This window comes from Cricetulus griseus, chromosome 2 (assembly GCF_003668045.3).
Source record: "Cricetulus griseus strain 17A/GY chromosome 2, alternate assembly CriGri-PICRH-1.0, whole genome shotgun sequence".
Classification (NCBI taxonomy): domain Eukaryota; kingdom Metazoa; phylum Chordata; class Mammalia; order Rodentia; family Cricetidae; genus Cricetulus; species Cricetulus griseus.
In genome coordinates, this window is record NC_048595.1 from 246,110,610 (window position 1) to 246,131,988 (window position 21,379).

Below are 21,379 nucleotides of genomic sequence, written 5' to 3' on the forward strand. Positions count from 1 at the left end.
ACTTGGCTGAGACAGATACTGAGAAGTAACAGCTGAGTGCTCAGATCTAAATAAGACATTTATTGTATTCCCTCCAAGGGTTAGGTAACATGAAGAAGAGGAGCATAAAGAATACAAGAACCAGAAGACAGGGAGAAGGGCTGCAAAACACCATCTTTGGGGCATAAAAAGTTGTCATACATACAGCCATTGCAACCACAGACTTGCAACACATGTGTATGTCTGCACTGGATCAGCCTGAGGCTGAGACTATCAACAGTCAGGCATGGGTGAAGGAGGGATCCAGGGGGTCCTATCCCATACTGATGAACTATTTCCTACAGATAAATTCTGGGAAAGGGGAATGATTGCTTTCAGGTATGTACTTAGTGGTGATCCCATCAGGTACCAACGGATGGTCCTAATCCAATGGTCATGAAGATGTCCCTGGTTAAACCAAACCAAAAGTCTTAAATCCAGAAAAGGACAGTAGGAGAGGAGGGAGGGTGAAGGGTGGTAGAGAGTAAGTAAGAGCTTGGGGGAGAAAGTGATCAGAATGAATTATTCAAAATATAAGCACATGGAATTGCCAAAGAAGTTAATTAGTAAAAGTGAAAATGAACTCTTAAAGATAGTGGTCCCAATGAGTACATACAAGTACTCCTATTTACTGGTGACCCAGAGAATGTATTGTAATGGAGGATATGCAGGAGCAAAAAGTGGGAAAGAGTGACCAAGGAAGAACACATTTAGGTTATGGACTAAGATGTTCATTTCTGGGTGGACTGAACAGAGCTACAACTTCTTTGTTTTTACTACCATTAAGAGGCAAGTCTATCTTACTTTCTCACAATTCTGGATTGGCTTTGCAATGTACTATAATTCACAGAAGGTTACAAGGAACTTTTTTTTTTTTGGCTTAGGTCTCAGCTTCAAAGATTCAAAGATTTTACTTTCAAATTCTTAAAAGTCTCTTGTCCAGAGTATAATCCCAGGTTAGTCTCATTAAGAGACAGGTAGCATGAGAAAGAGAAGGCATGGCCTCATTGTCACCACCTGGGACACCACCATGTAATTAAGAGATAAGGAACACTTGCTCCATGTTTGGAGTTATGGTTTGGAATGTGCATTCACACTAGGGACTTTTAAGTCTCAGTTCATAAGTTAAAAACAAGCACTTTTAACAATTCTTAATATTATTAAGCCTTAAGGGGTTAGGGACCCAGCTCAGTGGCAAAGTGCTTCTTGGTTACCCCAAAAATGGCCCTGGGTTCTCTTCTCAGCATATTTGGTCCCCTACATGCACCTATACATGCGTGAACATACACACACACACACACACACACACACACACAAGCACCTATGAAAAAACATGATGATTCCTTTCCCATTGAGCCAAGTTCCATTTCATTCCAGTGAAGCTGAATTTTTGAATGCTATTTTCAGAATATATGCAGTAAATTGATCTTTTTAGGTCTCAGAAGATATTTAATATGTTGTCCCCCTCTGCTTTTTAGGGTTGGGCATTCATCTGGAATCCTTTGATAGTCCTCTCTTTAATTTGTTTATTTTGGTATAATTTATCTATTTCCAAGAATGAATAGGACTAGATTGATTATTATTGCATTGCTAGAGGATCCTTAATGGGTAGTTCTTGAAATTTCCAATAAAAGTATTGACAGCTTTTGTTCATTCATTTCAAACAAGAACAACCTGGGGACTAGAATGCAAAGTTGGTCTGATAAACTGGGCTATATCACTCAACACATTGCTGAGCTAGATTGCCAAGAGGCACAATGAAGACTGAGCTTCTTGTTTGCTCTACCCCCAGCCATCTGTTTTGGTTCCTCTTCAGTTGTTGAAACAAATGTACTTAATTGCCTTTTAAAGAACTCATCCATGCCATTTTATGTCTCTAGGTCCAAGGGTCTACCATTAGGTCCTATCCTATGGTCTCTGCATTTGCATCTTAGGAAACAAAGTGAAGCAGATTTGCAGTAAGAGGAAGGTAAGTTTTATAGTATGCTCCAGGTATTACACTCACATCTGTCTGAATGGCTCAGAAAGACTTATGAACACAACAGCCATGGGGGCATTTGCAAAACTTCCATTCAACTCACTCATCGAGTTTTAAGGTCCACAAATTGGTGCATTGATGGGGGTTGTACCATTTACATAATGGTTTTTCTTCTTGTTCTGACATGAAATATTTTACTTATGCCACAAGCTACTTTTCTTTGACCTTAAAATGTCTGAAGTGTATGGTAACAGACACTGGAGAAGCCATGTAATGAAAAACAAATTTAATTCACTTTGATAGGAAGATCTGAGGAGTGTAGAGAGACACGGGGTATTCACATTCTATAAACAATGGCTCTCTGACAAGGCTGCTGTGTAAATTAATACCTATCTCATAATCAGGACACCCTCCAAGCCTCTCTAAACCATTCTCCTAATTCAATAATACAGATAAGCTTATAAAGTGAGAGCTTGCCGAAAATGCATGAGAGTAAAAGCAAATATTTCAAGACTATGATTAGATTTTACATGACTAAATGTTTCCGAGTCTTTGCCTATAAAAGTGTCAGGATAAATTTGTGTCTAATATTAACAAATGCAGTACTAAATTCAGATCGTTATAGCTGGGCACATGTAAGGGGCAGATCGTGCAGCTGATATTACACATCTTTTTGTTAGCAATTAGTTCAAAATATTGCATTTCTACCAGAATCCCCCATGCATAGTAATTACTGGCTTACTGTCATACACACACACAAATTCACAAAGTGCATTTAGACCAAAGAAGCTGAAGCTGAAATGAGTACCCTGAGCATTTGGAAAAGGCCAAACCCTTTAACCAATTTTAGGGAGAAATACAAAAATAATCTGCTCCAATCAACTAGGGATAAATGAATATAAATTCACATTTTAAAGAAAAGATAAAATTTATACTATAATGTGTGTATTTTCAATTAATTAGGAAAATGAAAAGACATTGATACATCTCTGGATCTGGATTTTTTTGTCTATCTCCCCCTTGATCCCTAGAGAAAGGAACTTTTAAGCAAGACATATAGTATACATTTACAACCCTTGTGTTCTAGAGGGAAAGGCAGGGGAATCGGGAGTTCAAATCCAGCCTGGGCTACACAGAGAATGCCAAGACAGTCTGAGGTGACACTTGAAGAATGCCTTAAGAAATAAGATAACAACAAAAGAAAACTTACCAGATCTGGGGCTTATTAAAACAGATTTGGCAATACTTTATTATTTGTAAGTCATTATCTGACATAAGAATTTGAATTCAGACTTACTCAAAAGGTTTATTCAGCTGTTGTTTCTTTGGTTAGAGAAAGAAGTATTTGGTAAGTGTTAGAATAGTATCAGAAGGCCAATTAAGAGAAAGCTGTTACCTCCCAGCCACCACCTCTAGGAGGGTTCATGCATTGTCTGCTTTCTGAGATTTAATGCAGTTTGGTGGGCCAATGACTTAGTTAAGGGATACCTTAAACCATGCTGAAGAGGCAGACAAATTATTCCTTTAAGGAAATAATGTCCTTTTTCTTCCCTGAATTCCTGCCACCTTGAAGAGTTCCTTTGAACCACCATGAGACCCTGCTGGGTCAGAGTGCCTTTCTGAATCCCGATTAGATGTAACTACTCCTTTTCCTTCTCTTCTGTCTTTATTTTGGATTCCCATCAGAGCCTGGCTCTGCTTTTTCTGGTACTTTAGGCTTCTTTAGTCTTCCTCCAAAGCCCATCTCCCTGCTGTGTGACTGTCTTTTTACTTTGTAGCTAACATCTATGTTGCCCTAACTTGGACAGCATTGCTTTTTTTCTTTCTTTCTCTTCTATATTCCCTTCATTGGGAAGATGCTGAAATTTCCAGTTTGCCTGCCCTAAAGTTGTCTTCGTCATTGTTGTTGTTGTTATTGTCTCCTAAGTCTTCTTCTTCCTCCTCTCTTTCTCCTCCTCTTCCTCCTGTCTCTCCTCCTCCTCCTCCTCCTCCTTCTTCTTCATCTTTCTCCCCCCTCCTTCTTCTATAAAACTGTCATTCCCAGGCTTCTGTTTACATATGTTCTTAAATTCTTTTATTAATGAAACTAAGAATTCCAGCAGTGGTCCCTGATTTCTCTGGTACCATTAGGTCACAACAAAGATAATTTCCCGAAATGTAAATTTAGGCAAAGACATTTACACATGTAGAAGTTGTGAAATACAAATGTGAATTCCATTTAAACTAAATCGAATTATGTAAGATGGGAAAATACATGCTGGGAGAGAGAGCTCAGACAGTATAGTGCTTGCCACACAAACATAAGGACCTGAGTCTGATCCCCAGGCATACTTAAAAATCTAGATATGATGGTACAAATTTGTAGTACTATCACGGAGGAGCCAGAACCAGATACCACACTATCACTGGGGCTTAATACTCAGCCAATTCAGACTAATCAGTGAATCCTGGACCAGTGAGAGACCCTGTCTCAAAAAACAAGGTGATGGGGTATGTCCTTCTGTATACATGTCTTGCCTATTGGTTGATGAATAAAACATGATTGGCCAGTAAGCCAGGTAGGAAGCATAGGTGAGGCTAACAGACTAGGAGAATGCTGGGGAAAGGAAGGCTGAGGAGATGCCAGAGATGCTATGCAGCCACTGAAGAAGTAACAGGCCTGGGAATTCTCAGGTAAGAGAAGGGCATGTAGAAATACATAGATTAATAGATATGGGTTAGTAATTAGGAGAGAGCTAGCCAATAAGAAGCCTAAGCCATTGGAGAAAGTTTATAATTAATATAACTCTCAGTGGGTTTACTTGGGGCTAAAGGACCGTGGGACCAGGTGGGAAAGAAACTTTGGTCTTCAACAAGGTAGACAGAAATTGAGAAGGAATGACACTTGAAATTGTCCTCTGTCTTCCACACACATGTACACATAACTTCATGCACACCAGCACACATAAAAAACACACACATAGACATAAATGTTTGTACACATACACACACACACACACACACACACAGAGAGAGAGAGAGAGAGAGAGAGAGAGAGAGAGAGAGAGAGAGAGAGAGAGAGAGAGTAAAATTAAATTAAAAAAATAAAGACGAAAAAGCAAGCCTATTGCAAGTCATGGATAATATAGTTTTTCAAAAACAAAATAGAACTATAAAAGCATATAAGTACCACAAGAATATGGCTTGATTTATCTACATAACAATCATACCATAGAGAGCAAGTGCTTTGCTATCACTATCTCATCTGATGCTCACACCAGTTTGGTGAGGATCAAAATATCCATGGCCCATGGTTAAGAATGTAGAAAGATTGAATACAGAAATTTAAAGGAAAGAGACATTGTAGGGAGAGCCAAGGAATGGTTTTTGGTGACTTAAAGTATCTAGAATTAGAGATAATTATGAAAAATGTAATTCAGCCTAAGCCAAGGAAATATTTCATCAGAAACTGATGAGATGTTAAAATACTAAAATACTTTGCCTTTAAAGATGGCCAAAGAGTTAAAAGGAGCAATCAGGATTCGCCCCAGCTTGCTTCCTGTTGCTATACTAAACCATGATTAAAAGGCACTTGGGGAGTAATGGTCTTATTTTATTGTACAGTTTATAATCCATTATGACAGCAAGCAAACAGGTATTCAAGGTTGAGGCAGAAACTGAAGCAGAAGCCATTGGAGGATGCTGTTTACTGATGTGCTTCATAGCTTGCTCAGTTTGTTTTCTCTTCCTTCCTTCCTTTCTTCCTTCCTTTCTTCTTTCCCTCCCTCCCTCCCTCCCTCCCTCCCTCCCTCCCTCCCTCTCTCTCCCTCCCTTCCTTCCATTCTTTCTTTATTTTTTTGGTGTAAAACCATTTTGTTCCTCCATTTTTTTGTTCAAATTAGAAACAAGCTTGTTTTACATGTTAATCCCAGTTCCCTTCCCTCCCCTCCTCCCCCAACTAACATCTATACATCCCAGGGGACACTTGTCTGGGAATGGTACCACTCATAGTGAGCTGGGCCCTCCCACATAAGTCTTTAGTAAAAATAATGCCCCAGATTTTTCCCTTTAGGCCAATCTGATGGAGACATTTTCTCATTTGAGAATCCTTTTTCTCAGATGACCAAGCTTATTCCAACTTGACAAAAACAAAAACAACAACAACAACAAAAACCACACTAACTAGTGAGGTGATAGCTTGCTTGTACAAATAAAGCCTGTCTGAAGATCAGAGAATGGAGCTTGCCACTAGCTAACCATAGAGCTGTCTGGATGTCTGTTCAGACAGACAGGAAGTAAGATGGCTGGGCTCAGACAGGAAGCGAGATGGCTGGGCACAGACAGGAAGTAAGATAACTGGGTGGAGAGAGGACACAAGAGGGAAGAAATAGGAACTCACTTTCTTGTCTGCTGAGATAAAGGAGGTAAGATGTGGCTGTGGCTTGCTCCTTCTTCTCTCTGATCTCTCAGCATTTTCCTCTATATCTGACTCTGGGTTTTTATTATTTAGGCCAATTTTCAACTCTCTCTTACAACTATTACAGGTTATCTTGATAAAGATCCTTCCAATATGTAGCTTTCCCATTCTAGAAATTATGAAATAATATCTAGAAAAACTATCTCACTTTAACCAATATATGATTCTTCTCTTCGTTGTGAGGAGGGGTCAATGAAATCTTTGGGTCTATCCAAAGTGAAGAACCAAAGTAAAGTTTAGTTTATTCTTAAATGAAAGCCTGATTAGAATATAAATAATAATGATCAGTGTGGTGCCTTAATTTGCCTATGGCACAGGGTTTTCAATATGGCATGAGGAGTGCTTAGACTTATCTAGAATCAGCCTCACAAATATTGTTCCACACAATAGTAGCATGGAATAATGTTAAGCAGTCTGGTGATGAGAAAAATAAGCATGCTCTACATTATAATAAAACAAATAAATGGATGAAGTCACAGAAGCTGCCTAAATAGATTCTCTGAATTCGGAATTGAACATGACATCATCATGGCTTAAAGTTCTAGAAAGCTATGTCAAACATACTTTGAATGTAGGCCTTTGAAAAGTAATCTACTTGATAACTAAGGAGAGACAGCATTACATTTAGGGGTGAGTATGAAGGGTGATCCTAAGTTACAGATTAATAAATCACTTCAGGAGGTCTTTTCAAATCATCTTTTTGAGCAGTAAGTACTATTTATTTTTACAATAATGACAGCATCTAACTATTTTGTTCCTGCTTCCATATATAAAAAAGAGTAAGTGCCATTATTAATTACCTTTGATTATCATGGATCAACAGTGTTCTAGTGATGACAGGGACCTGTGTATTATGGTGGTGAGATGCTTGCTTACATGGTGTAAGGAGAGACATAACTCCCTCAAGCTGTCCTCTGACCTTTATGCTATGAATTTCATAGCATGTGCAGCAATAAACAAACAGTCAAATAAATAATGAAAAAGATATAAGAAACACCTTCATTGTGTCTCTATGGAATTGCAGAATCAAGAACACTTGGCATTTGTTACTGCAATACTGACGAGAAGGGCATCATCTTACATGTCATATTTTAAATAAGCTGTGATATAAATAACAAAGTGCATCCATGAATACCTCTTATGCAGTGACTATAACAGTAAGCACGAATTTGATATTTATAAGACACGAGATAGTATTTTGGGTACATTCTATGGAGGAACGTTTTGCCAACGTTACTAATTTTATTTGCAGTTCCCCAGGATTGTTCTATATTTTACACTGTCACTCATGGTCTGTTTTAAACACTGTATGGGTTACTCTGTTAACTATATGTTTTTGGTAAATAGGACATGAACAAGTCAAGTTTTGGTTTCACATAGAAAACTTTTTGCATTGAATACAGAAGGGCTTTCTCACTCATTCTCAGATTTCAGGGTAGGTAGGTATTCTCATTTTATGAAATGATGTGTCAGTTATGAATGAGGGTTTAGAAAGGAGGATGGATTTGACTAACTCAGCTTACTAAACAGAAATCTTGCTTCAAGAATTACAATAAAATATTTAGAAGTCACAAATACACCTAAGGAATAAAAGTGTCCAGATGTCTTAAAACGAGTAAATTTGGGCAGGGATGTAGCTCAGTAGTGAACTGTCTGCATAGTATGCAAAGAAACCTTGGAGTTTGATGCTTGGAGACAAGAAAAAAGAAGAGATATGAAATTAACCCAAGTATCAACCTAAAGTATCTTTTCTGCTTCAGTGAAGCTAGACTCTGTATACAAGTTCTGATGAACATGTATGGATGTTAATTAAATATCTGATCTCTTAAAAGCTACAGACAGCCTCTAAGAAAAAAAAGTGACCTGGGGGTGATAAGATGGCTCAGCAGGTAAAGGGGCTTACTCCAAAACCTAGCAGCATGAGTTTGATCATCTAGATTCACAAGATGGAGAGAGAAAGCAATTCCGAAAGTTGTGCTTTGAATTCCTTACACATGCTGTGGGCTTTATGTACACACACACACACACACACACACACACACACACACACACACACACACACACACACTAAATGAATAAATAAATAATAAATAAGTAGAAAATTTCAAATTCAGTGAAATGTTTAAAAAATAGCATAAAGCATAATAGCATAACATGCTAGTTAAAATAGTTGGTTTTTCTGATTATTGTCCAGTCGCATCCTAGAGAGTTTTATGTTACTCTACTGCACTTTACTTGTCTTCTCCACTATACTCTGTGTGTTCCATGTGTGCAGATATGCTGCAATAATGAACAGAAATGCATGGAGGGTTGTACATTATACCTAGAAAATGGGAAGCTCCCAGGCAAGGTGAGCTTCTAAAATTGCTGTTATGGTGAACCTGTTTCTGGAGCAACAAATTCTTTAGGGGATGCCTGACATCTGAACTAGAAATCTGAAGGTGCTGGGTATTCAGTGACTCCATTTACTGATTCTGTTCGATGGACTTGATCACTGTGAAGGGGCTAAATTAATCGTACTGAGAGACTATGGATCGCCACATTTCCTAATGAAAAGTTTATTGAATAAAATTATTATTATTATTATTATTATTATTATTGAAATATAGTATGTAAATGATTGCATCTTGTAGGAAATTCTCTAATACCCTCCCACTTGGTTTCTGTTTGAGACAGGGTCTCATGAAACTTGGATTGCCTTCAAACTTGTGAAGTAGCCAAGGATGACCTTGAATTGCTAATCCTCTTGTCTTTTGTTTCCATTCCCCAAGTGCTGGGTTATAAGTATTCACCACCACACCAGCCTGAGGAAAGTCCTTTTCATGTTAGTGAAGTCCTAGCCTGGCTTGCTGGCCAACGATGCGCATAAACAACTAACAGACATTCACAGAAATTTAGGCAGTGACAAGCATCTCACAATTTCTTCATTTGTTCTGCATTGTCCAAAATATAAAGCATAAATTTATACCTTTTATTAAACTTATACCTTTTACTAAACAGATAGTGAGTCTATGGATTCTTTCTACAAATACACATCTCTCCTGAAATAACACAACGAAGAAGCCTAGACCATAATCTATGCAAATGTCCTATGTAACACAGTACCAAGTACAATGGCTATACATGATGAAAAAAATTAGAAATGAATAAAAAAACTAAAACAAAAACCAAAACATTTAACTATGTGATATGAGTCCATTTCATTTGTGTTTCTTAAGGAATTAATAAAAGAGAACAAAGTCAATTATTATATAATCCATACAAATAAACTGTCGGTGCAGTATCTAGTTTCTACCAAGCAGAGCCATGTTCTTTTCTGTAGTCAACACCACACTCACTGACAACAGCACAGACACTCATTTTTCTTTTTCCTTCTCATGTTTTGTCTCCCTCACAGAGGTCCTTCCCCTAACTCACACCCCCAGGCTTTATAAAAAGCCCACTGTGATCCCACGTGATGAAGTAGGCCCCACAGATACGACATACCAGGGCAATCTATTCTTTGGTCCCTTGATCTAATTTAGCTTGGGGATAGAGAAGTCTCTTACAAAGAGAATTGAGAATGAGCCAGAATTTTGTCCTCACTGAGTCTTGTTTTCTTAAGTCATTTTAAAAGTAGGGGTAGAAGGCAGGAGCTGTGAACTGGGAGAGGGAGCAGTGTAAGAACACCACAGCATGTTTGTTCTAAACTACAGAAACTGTAAAAGACAAGAAAGGAAGAAAAGTCTAGAGTTGTTCAGTGTAACAGTTCTTAGAGTCAGCCTAAAGAAAGGTGGAAGACAGTCCCAGAAGTAAGAGGGAACTACCAACCCCAAAGGAAGGCTATAGAGAAAATATCTGCCTATGCAACACAGCTGTAAATGATATAGAATAGGAATCTAGATAGAAAAACGATCCCACAATTTAACATTTTATGGTATAAAAATCACTATTCTAGAAGAAAATGAAAATTTCCAGGGCACAGTAATGGATGTGACCACCATGTTCAACAGGTGCAAATGCATTGCTTGTGGGACAAGAATAATGCAAATGATCACTGAGAGGTCATGTGACTGTCACCATAGAGTGAGTACTTTCCTTAATGAGTATCAGATGAAACATGTGAAAATTGGAGATACAAGGCAGTGAAGGGTTAAGCTTTCTTATGATATATGCACTTAACATGTAAGCAAAGAATTGATCACCAGAAAAAGAACATGAAGCTAACTTGACTGGAAAAAAACCTCAATTCTTTTTAAAACAAATGTTTAGTAAGTAATCCTTCTATTTCATCTTTGACTGACTTTAATGTGCTACTGTTTAATTTTTGTATGCCATATTAGACATGTTTTAAATTGATGTCTAAATAATTAATAGAATTGATTATTTATAGTTCAAGGTTGTTGACATATGTCTATATATTACTTAGCGGGTAATTTGAAGGCAGTTCTGTGGTATATTTGGCACATACTAAAAACATTTATTTACTTATTTGTGTGTGTGTGTGTCTGTGTGTGCGCGTGCACGTGCGCGTGTGCGTGCGTGCACATGTGTTCTGTAGGTCAGAGGACAACTTGTGGAAGTCACTTATCTCCTTCTATGTGGATGTCAGGGATTGATTGAGATTGAGGCTTGGTGACAAGAACCTTTGCAGAGCTCTATTGATGGCCTGGGATCTACCTTTAAAATTACCTTTAAAATAAACACACTTAGAGAAAGAGAGAGAGAAAAAAAGAGAGAGAGAAAGAGAGACAGAGAGAGCATAATAACAGTATTATAAAACTAATGTTTTGGTATATTAAATTTACAGTCTTTCCACACAACAACCTTCATACTTATTTTTGCTTATTTTTACTTTTCCCCATCATACTGCAAAGGTTGAATGTGAAGCTCTGTGCTGGCGATATAAGAGCACAAACAGTGAGTTGTATTCATAGCCCTTCTTATTTACTTCAAGCACTATGTATTCTCATTAAAGAGAGTTGCAATACAAAGAAAACACTGTTTTACATTTTTTAAAATTATTTGTATTTCTGTATAGGTATGTGTGTTTTTGCACACAAGTGCAGGTGCCTGTGGAGGTCAGAATGCATGTTGGCATCGAATTCAGATCTTTCAAAGAGCAGCAAGTACTCTTAACCTCTGAGCTATCTTTTCAGACCCCTGCCCAGTTGGCTTTTTTTTTATTTTGTTTGCTTTTTAATGCATTTTCACAAATGCTTCAGTGTTACTGTTTTGACCTACTTTTAAACCCAGCTTTAGCTTTTGAGGTAGCTTTTTAGAAACCAGAGCACCAGCAAAAGTGCTTCTTAAAATGCAACTCAGAATTAGACACACATAAGACATGAAAAAAGGAAGACTGTCATGCATAAACACATTGAAATATGTAAATACTGCAATAAAATGTGATGAAACAAATTTCTTTAGGAAAAAGCATAGCATGTTCCAATACTTTCTCCTTTTAGCTTTATAAATAACTTACTCTAGATTTGAATTGATGCAAGATCCAGTAATACATATTTTAATACTGAATCCAGAATCATAAAAGATGAGAGGCAGTGAGAGAAAGAGAGGAAGAGGGTGGGGATAGACAGAGAGAGAGAGAGAGAGAGAGAGAGAGAGAGAGAGAGAGAGAGAGGAGAGAAGGAGGAGGAGAGAAAACAAGCCATCTTCCCACTGTTTACTCTGTATATAAAAAACAAAATATGAACACTTGAGTGCATTGTACCTGCATCCAGGGTTTATAGTTTGAGATGAAGTTACAAAGCATTATGTAAAAGCTGGGGAAAGAAGTCAGATTCAGTTGTAATTTGAGGATTAAAATGCTTATCCAGCCAATTACACATTCAGGAGGATTCTAAAAGATTTAATAGATTTGGATCTTTAATCTGTCACAAAGGCAATGCCAACTTCAGGCAAAATGGCAAATCCTGAGATGGTCAAAATAAGACTTGCCTGGAGGAGCTTTGTTGTAGGTCTTCAATGAATTGACTAGAGCATGCTGAGGATTTTCTCAGCTGCTCTTGGCTCAGTAGGATGGAGACAAAAACAGCATGGGAACAGCAGAAGGTGGGTAGATAGCTCCAGAGAGGATGCAGAGTAGCAACAGTTATTGCAAACAAGGAAGTATCAGCCTTGTTGGAACAGAGACAGACATGAAAGCCAGGCCCACAGAACCAGCAGCTAAGTTAGTATACGTACAGACACACTCCGTGCCCTCGCGTGCATGCCAGTGCTCGCAGCCATCACACTTCCTTCCCGTGGCTCCAGGACGGCACGTGCAGAGTCCTGTGACTGCATCACAAGGAACAGGCAGGGAGCCATAAGGGTCACACTCACATTCTTGGCAGGAGCCTCCAGGGCTGCTTGGACTGCCAGTGTAGCCTGGGGCACACCTAGGTTGGAATAGGACAAAACCATGGAGATTAGTGAAAGTCACATCCCTAAATCTACTGGTGTGTGTGTGTGTGTGTGTGTGTGTGTGTGTGTGTGTGTGTGTGTGTGTGTGTGTGTTTGTTCCTAGGGATTGAGCCTAGGTCTTGCATATAAAAATATATACTCTGAATCTCTTTTTTGTTGTTGTTTTGTTTTAAGAAAAGCTATCACTAAGTTGCCCAGGCTGGTCTTGAACTCAGTCTGGAGCCCACACAGGCTTTGAACATGCTATCCTCCTACGTGCCTCATCCCCCTGAATAGCTCTGATGATGCATCTGTATTCCCAGGCCTGGCTTGGTCCTTACCATTCTAATATAAGATAACAAGTGTTTAATGAAAATATTATTTAAATAAACCCCCTGAAGTTATGTCTTAACATTTACACATGAAATGTCTTCATTCTAAGCAGGTTCAGGTTGATTAAATCTTCCAAGGGTTCATTACAAGACTAATGAAGATGAAGCATAGGAAGGGCTTCTGTATTATAGAGACAATCAAAAAACTTCAGCAGTTTTAGACCCTGACTGCACTGGGCAGGTCAAAGGTGATTTAAATGATCTAAGAGGCTCTCCTAAGTGGAACAAATTTATCTGGAAGGTTACAATAAAAATTTAATCAAGGCCTTTGGTTTAATTTAGTTGAATAGAAGCAACTTTTTAGAGAAATATAGTCTGATCACTTATATGTTAGAGATGGTAAATTCCAAGCTATAACAACATCCAAGAATTGCAAAAACAATTCAAACCACTCTTATTTGATCGTATATGACCCTGCTCATCCATAAACTGCAAGAACTACCAAGTCCTACTGATTCTACACAAATGCATATTAAAATGATGGATTTCTGTGATTCACTTTCAGACAGTAATTGTGATTTTACTATACATTCTTCTAGTCTTTTCTACATGCCTGCTTTGGCAGATAGAAATTATATGTTAGCTGTAACATAAAATATTTATATAATAAATTGCTAAAGATGATCCCACTGGTGCCCAGTGTTGCTTTTGGTCATGATGCTACTGGTGTTTACAAGAGCATTAAGTGAATATTCACTTAAAACTAATCCCAAAGGGTGTGGCAAACATATAGAAGATATAGCCTTATTATCTATAATTTATGTCCAAATGATGCTTACATCTTCCAAATAACTGAAAGTGTTTTTGGATGTTTGTAGTATAAACTGTTCAATATCTGCTAGTTCCCAGTGATATGGGTGATGAGAGTGAACCTTTCTGTACATTTATGAAAATGCTGGATATTATGTGTTGTTATCATATACAAATCTTTGAAAATATGTCTTACAAGCATATTCATTTCATTGGAATTAACAAGACTTACATCTAGTTATTCCATTCATTTTTATTGCCATTATTCTTATAACCATTGATGATTGTGTAAAAAAATCTTTAAGTAGTTGATAGGAAATAACAATAAATGATTATTTAGTTTTCAAAAGTGATTAATGGTTTAAGGATCTCCTAGGAGACTCTAGGTAAGTGGGCTGATAGACTTTGGAAAAGAAACTATAGGTAAGTGTGATTTCAGGTGAGTTTTCAATCTTAGCTTTATTAAATATAGAAAATTCTAGAATTTAAAGAGAGTTTCAAAATTTGTTCTGCTTTCAGACAAAGGATATAGAGATGTGTAATTAATCCTTTCTTGTTAATCCTTGACTATGAGCCACCAGGAGAAAAGATGAAAGTAAATGCTCAGGGTAATTACACCTCTTTCTGTGAAGGAGCCTAGGTAGGACACAAACAAAGTCCCATACACATCCTATTATCAGGAAGGCAGGGTTAAGTAGATGGAAAAATAGGACCCAGATAGGTTGCTGGAACTAAGATAAATCTATGAATTGTTAGGAAATTATTAATTGATACCAATTATACTAAGATGACAGAAAATGAACATTTTGATAATGCTTAGTATTCATTCCCCTGTCATGTCTGAAATACTAGAAGTGGTAGTAACCATCTGAACATCTGGCTTCCTGATCTCACATAAATGTGCTGGAAGATATGAATTTATTGCCCAAGAGACAGTCAATCTAGGACTGTTTTCCTTAACTTAGTGATTGCATGGTAGCTAAATTCAATTTAATGGTGCTTTATTGGATTTTGTATGTTCAGACTGTAAGAAACTTTTGAAGAGCATTGAAAGTCTACTAAAAAGGGGGCTTAATAACTAACACTTTATTGTCTAGATAGGACTAAGTAACTACCCTCATTACCACCTAATTCCAAAATACACAAAGACTCACTAGTACAAGGCCAGAATGCTATGAACAATGGAGCATGTGAAGTTATTGTTAGACACTATTGGTCAGTGAACTAGCTGAGAATCATGTGACCAGTTTCTCAATTTCCATAGCTACTAAGAAGCTTTGGAAAAACCGAAGTCTGTTCTTTTAAAACTACATCTGACTCTGTTTATACTAAAATATAAATAATCATGAAATCATTTGGGATCACTAGGCCTCAAGAAGTTAGAGCAAACAATTTTTTAAAAGAAGCAATTCTGAAGCTATGAAAATAATCTGAAGGATTAATGACTAGAACAGAAATGATGAGGTTACAGAAACAATTAATGGAACCATGACCATTTGTAATCTCCCTGTGTGATTGTCAATACCTTTCACAGTACTGTCCTTCATACCCCCGTGGGCAGGCTGTGCATCGGTAGTCATCCAGGCCTTCCAGCACACAAGAAGGGCTGAAGCTGAATTGAAAAAAGAAACATAAAATGATAATTATTTATTTGATAAAATTCAGTATTTCCACCTATTACCAAGGTTGCTAGGACATTTTGAGGTATGAGATGTTAAATATATTTAAAAATATTGATACTGTTCTTATTTATGGCAAAGATAATTAAATACTACTAATGATAACAAAATTGGTTCATTTTTGAGGCATTAATAAGGTACCACATTAAAAATATCAGCATTTGGGGATTTTTTAAGGATTCTATGAAGCCTATGTGAATATTAAATATTCAGCAAAGATATCACAAAAACAATTTTGATGGGAACTTGTATGTGTGTCTTTATATAGTAGACCAAGGATCACTGAATGCCTTTCAGGCCAAAAACCATACAACAAAAAAGAGGATACAAAAACCATATAATTTTGTCCCTTAAATCTCAGTCCAACTTGTCACTGGCAGTCCAACATGTGGAGTGTCAATAGTTCTTTCTCATTCAGAATACAACAGCATCTTTCCTAATCTACATTCTAACAAATTTCATACAGTAATTTGATTTAGTATGTGGCAAGAGGACAGAGCTTTCTATATGAAAATGAACAAAATTAGCTTCCAATTAACTTCCTAATATCTGGACTTTGAAATAACTGCTAACTTCTCTATCACATGTATATATCACAGCCAGACCACAGCTCAAGGACAGCCTATTACCAGGGTGTGTGGGGTGGGAGGGGAGGCCTGATGAAACTTGTAAACTAACTAAATTATCATATTGTTTGGGATTGTAGCAAACTTTTCTCCAAAACCAGTGCTTCATTCCCACTGGATAAGATTTTACAGAGCCTTAGAAACTTAGGAAGAGAAAACTTCCTAGTTGTCAAGCAATGATGCTTCAGATATTCCGTTTTATTGTTTGGAGTCTTCCAAATATGTTCATATAAAGAAGCAATAGAATGTAAAGTCCAAGAACCACCAGATGACAGCACATACTACAACCATATTCTTGGGCTTGGGCAGCAATTTCTTATAATTTCTTATAGCTATACATTCATGAAATTCATATGAATGCATGGCTCATGAGTGGATACCAAATTTTAACTTTTACAAAATGTGTGAACAAATGAATCTACTACTCACAACCTTGTTATCTAACCAAATAATTTAATTTTGCATTCCTAAGAACTCAGAACCCCTAAACTCATAACTGGCACATCTGTCAAGTTTCCAGTTCTTTAACTTAAAACCAGATGCTGAAAACATGTGTGTAGGCACAGGCACATCACATTGATATTCATACATAGGCCTAGGAAACAGATTCTAGACATTTCCATTACAATTCTAGACTGGACAGTAGAATGAAATTACACTCCATTTCTGTAAAATAATAAAGTCTTCAATAAATAAATATCTTTAAAAAATACTGTGTGACCTATTTCTCTTTAAATCTATACTGGCTCCCTCTCTGATGGTATCTCTTATTTTGCTCTCCTCTGTTCTTCCTCACAACCTTCCTGCTCCTTTATGTCCTCCTCATCTTCCTCTTTTCCCCTTCTCATTCTCCTAGCTCCCTCTCTCCTCTCCCCATGCTCCCAATTTGTTCAGAGATCTACAAGGATGACACCAACTAACCATCTAAGCACAGTGGAGAGTGTACCTTAAATACCTTCCCCTGATAATGAGATTGATGACTGACTTATACACCATCCTAGAGCCTTCATCCAGCAGCTGGTGGAAATGGAAGCAGACACCCACAGCTGAACACTGAACTGAACTCCAGTTGCAGAAAAGGAGGAGTGATAAGCAAAGTGGACAAGACCAGGCTGGTGAAACCCACAGAAACAGCTGACCTGAAGAAGGAGGAGCTCTTGGTCCCCAGACTGATCACTGGGAAACCAGGATGGAACTTATCCAGACCCTATGAATGTGGGTGTCAGTGAGGAGGTCTTGGAAATCTATGGGGCCTCTTGTAGTGGATCAGTACTTATCCCTAGCATAGGAATGGACTTTGGGAGGCCATTTCACATAGAGGGATACTCTCTCAGCCTAGACACACAGGGGAGGGCCTAGGCCCTATCCCAAAGGATATGACAGACTCTGAAGCCCCCCTGCCATGGGGGCTCCTCACTCTTCCTGGGGAGCAGAAACGGTATGGGATAGGTAGGGTGTTAGTTTGGTCAGGGGAGGAGGGGAGGGAGAGGGAACTGGGATTGACATGTAAAACAATCTTGTTTCTAATTTTAATAAGAAAATGGAGGAAAAAGAAAAAATACTGTGTGAGAATGTAGCAGTGCTGGACAAGCTGACACAAAATGTGGAATGATGGTTTTGTGACAGAACTTGATTATTTCCTTTGAGTATAACAAAGGACTTTGGGAGGAACATGTAGGAATCACATCTCCCTAAAGTTAGTGTTCAGTATTTCTCCTCAAAGATACCACTTCCATCTCTCTAACCCTGCTTCTCATATTGTCTGCAGGATCATTTGAAACCCTTGTGTGTCTCTCTTAGCGACCACCTTACATATTCCCCTGTAGTGGCTGGTTTCAAACATATCACCACACAGTTTGTAAAATTTACGGGGTTCATTCTGTGCAAGACCTTCCGTTGATTATATCGCCAACTAGCCTCCTGGGAACCACTTCCTTTTGGTTTTGATCCCAGTTCCAAGGCTGCTACTTTACTGCATCTATGTTGTGCTCTTTCTTCGTCTGTTAATGTGATTTCCAGTTCAGATTCAGATTTCTCCTCTAAGCTACCTCCTTTGTCCTGAGGGCTTTACATATCGAGTTGACTCTAACATCTAAAGCTGATTTTCCCCTTCTCTAAAAAATGCCCTTGATTTTACTCAGCTTAGTCAATGACAATGCTTCTACCTCCTCTGCGAAATGCATATCGTCAGTGTTGTTCCTTTCTTTTGTACTCTATCAAACTGTTTTTTTTTTTTAATGTATAAGTTTCACTGGGGCTACTTTCAGTGGCTTCATCACATTATCCTATGTTGTGCCACCTCTGACTTTCATGAAATTGCTAGCATTTGCCTTTCTCCCTTCTTCTGCATTCACTCTACTCAAGCCACGTTGACCTGTTGAAGAGTCAGTGCACTGTTTGCCCTCAGCTGGACTAATCATGCATCCATTCCAGTGGCTCATTCTGCTACCTCCATTGACATCACTGTACCAGCCACATCTGTCTGTGGAGGTCATTGACCTTTACTGAAAATGGTGCAAATGCATCCTTTGTGGCTACTTGCTTTTTCCTGGAGGCACTGTCTCTATATATTACATTATATGTCTCTTTGTTCACTTTCTTACTCATGAAAAAATACAAGCTCTCAGACAGAAAGACATGGGATTATTCTTCTTGCTTATACATTCCCAACATGAGAAGGTATTCTCAGATGGTGTTGAATTGGGCCCTCAGTAAATATTTGTTGGCCAAAGGAATAGATAAGATACCTTTATCTTCATGAAATTCATAATTATGCTTGATCCATACATAAATGAAGGACAGGACACATGTTTTCTCTCTTTTCCAGGATATTAGGATGGAGTATTTACTACTTAGGATAATTTCAATATTTGAAAGAGCATCTGATTGCAGTCAAGATGTAATGTAAAATTCATTAGTGGCATGAAAAACTACTAAGGCATGCTGTGCTGGGGAAATGACTACAACAGAAGTGGCCCTGGAACTGGACTGGATTTAGCATGGATTATCTCAGGTCTTAACGAGAACAAAGATTTCTATGTGTGTTTGGAAATGAGCAAGGGGCTGCTAGATAGGCATTGTGTGGAAAGGTGTTGTGGGTCATAGCTTGCAAAGGCAGGCTGAACTAGGTTTCTGATACTGCCTTCACCCAACGGTGAATAAGGGGTCTGCCCTTGCCTTGGGTGTGTGTAATAGAACACCCAACGGTGAGTAAGTGGCACTACTGAGTAACAAACACTGTAGAAGGTTCATGTATTTGGTTTGATATGAGGCAAAGAAGCTGATGCGGTGACCGTGAGCTGGCAATCACCGAGTCTTCCTTACCTCTTATTTCTCATGGACTGCATAGACTACAGTTACTGAAATAAGACATTTCACCTCACCCATCTGTAGCTCAGAATCTATTTTCACACACTGGAAGAAAAAGTGCCTCTTTTTGCCCTGACTAGTTTTTCTACTTTGCCTCTTAATCCGTCGTACTGGCCATAGATCTTTTTGTTAATTAGGCTAATATGTTCCAAGCTACAGCTGGTGAGATTAGTGGGTCATGAAATCATCTCAGTCTTTTTGACTAAGAGTTCTCTAAAAATGAATGATAAGAAAACTGAATAAACGGTGGGATACATGCATATATATTTGAGTGTCTACATGTAGGCTTTTGAACACTGGTTATGGTATTTCAAAGTGACTACTTATAATTGTGGTTGATAAAGTCTGAATGCCATTTGGGGCTGCAACTATGATGATTTGAGTCTTTAAGTCTCGTTGGCATAAAATTTATACTGAAATAACATGAATCAAATTATGAAATAAAAATATGAATTAGATGTTATGTTGATTCTGCTAACCAAGCAAGCTGGTATTCTATCTGTGCAATTCCCTAAAACTGGAACGTTTTCCTAAAACTGCCATTTCAAGTCCACTTCCACTATTGTCAACTTTCAACAATAGCCCTCCCTGTTAAAAGCTGCTACATTTTCTCAGTCTCCTTTGAGAGAACAATACAGCATATTTGCTAAGTATTGCTTGTCTTCCCCTTGGTGCCAGTGACATTGTTGCCCGAGGTTCTGCTCTGTCTGGCTTCTCCTGCATTTGTTTTCCATTTTCTGGGGCTGGAGACTTCTATCACATAAAGAAGCCCCATTTTGCCTTCTTTCTATGTGCTTCCCTTGGGGAACATCTGCCTGGGAAATCCAATCTGACTTTAATTCATTTATTAACATATTTCTTCCTTCATCTGCTCCTGCAATTTCCAGATTTCCATTCCGTGCAGCTATTTGCATATTTCTATTCAGACAGACCTTTCACATCAATTTGAACCCATTTACACCATAAATTACCTGTCTTCAGCAGCAGCTCTCTCCTGATTTCCCTGTGTGAGTTCATGGCTCCACCATTTTGGGGGGGGGCAAGCGGGCTAACACCCCTCAACTCCTGACTGGACTCCCCCCCCCACACCTAGGTAGTCACCAGCTCTGTAGCACCTTGTGCAACATGCTCTTCACATGTGCTGCCATCTTGTGATTGTTACCTGGCTTCCAGCTCTTATTATCTCTTGCCTGGGTTGGTGTAATGTCCTTTTAATTGGTCTCTTTGCTTTTCTTCTTCACCTACCTCATTTCATTGCATTCGGTTCTAGCATATCACGGTTCCTAAAGTGTAGCTCTCATCATATTAATATTTTTTTAAAAAAGAAAACCTGTGTGTTTTAAATTAACATAGGAAGTTAAATAGTAATTTCATGGATTGGCAGTCAAAGATTTCTCCAATACACTCTCCATTCTCCTCGTTATCTTCGGCAATAATTGCAGGGCCCTGCTTATAATCCACACTCACAACTCTCTTGCTTCCTAGCTCTTAAGCATTCACTGTGTTCTGTTTTCTAAGCATTTGTGTATGTAAATTCTTACTACCCAAACTTATAAGAATCCTTAATCTACTCTTTCTTTTTACATATTCTTAACTATTTTCCAATTAAGAATGGTATTTGTGACTTTGAATTTTGTGCCCTGTGACGATTGCTTTTAATGCCAATATTTTATAAAAAGTGTCTCTCCAAGGAATGACAGGATTCTATTTTGCACCTTCTATAAGTGTCAGTA

General features: G+C 38.1%; 1 protein-coding gene across 4 annotated transcripts in view; it reads right to left on the minus strand.

Moving 5' to 3' along the window:
- Window positions 1-21,379, minus strand: part of LOC100771923 (laminin subunit alpha-2) — a 541,373-nt gene that overhangs the window by 145,759 nt on the left and 374,235 nt on the right. For all 4 annotated transcript variants that reach the window (XM_035440328.1, XM_027402872.2, XM_027402871.2 and 1 more), the window contains 2 exons: window positions 15,498-15,584; window positions 12,633-12,826 (listed from right to left, as the gene is read on the minus strand). In XM_035440328.1, the coding sequence (XP_035296219.1) occupies window positions 12,633-12,826; window positions 15,498-15,584 (281 nt within the window). The remainder of the gene's footprint in view (window positions 1-12,632; window positions 12,827-15,497; window positions 15,585-21,379) is intronic.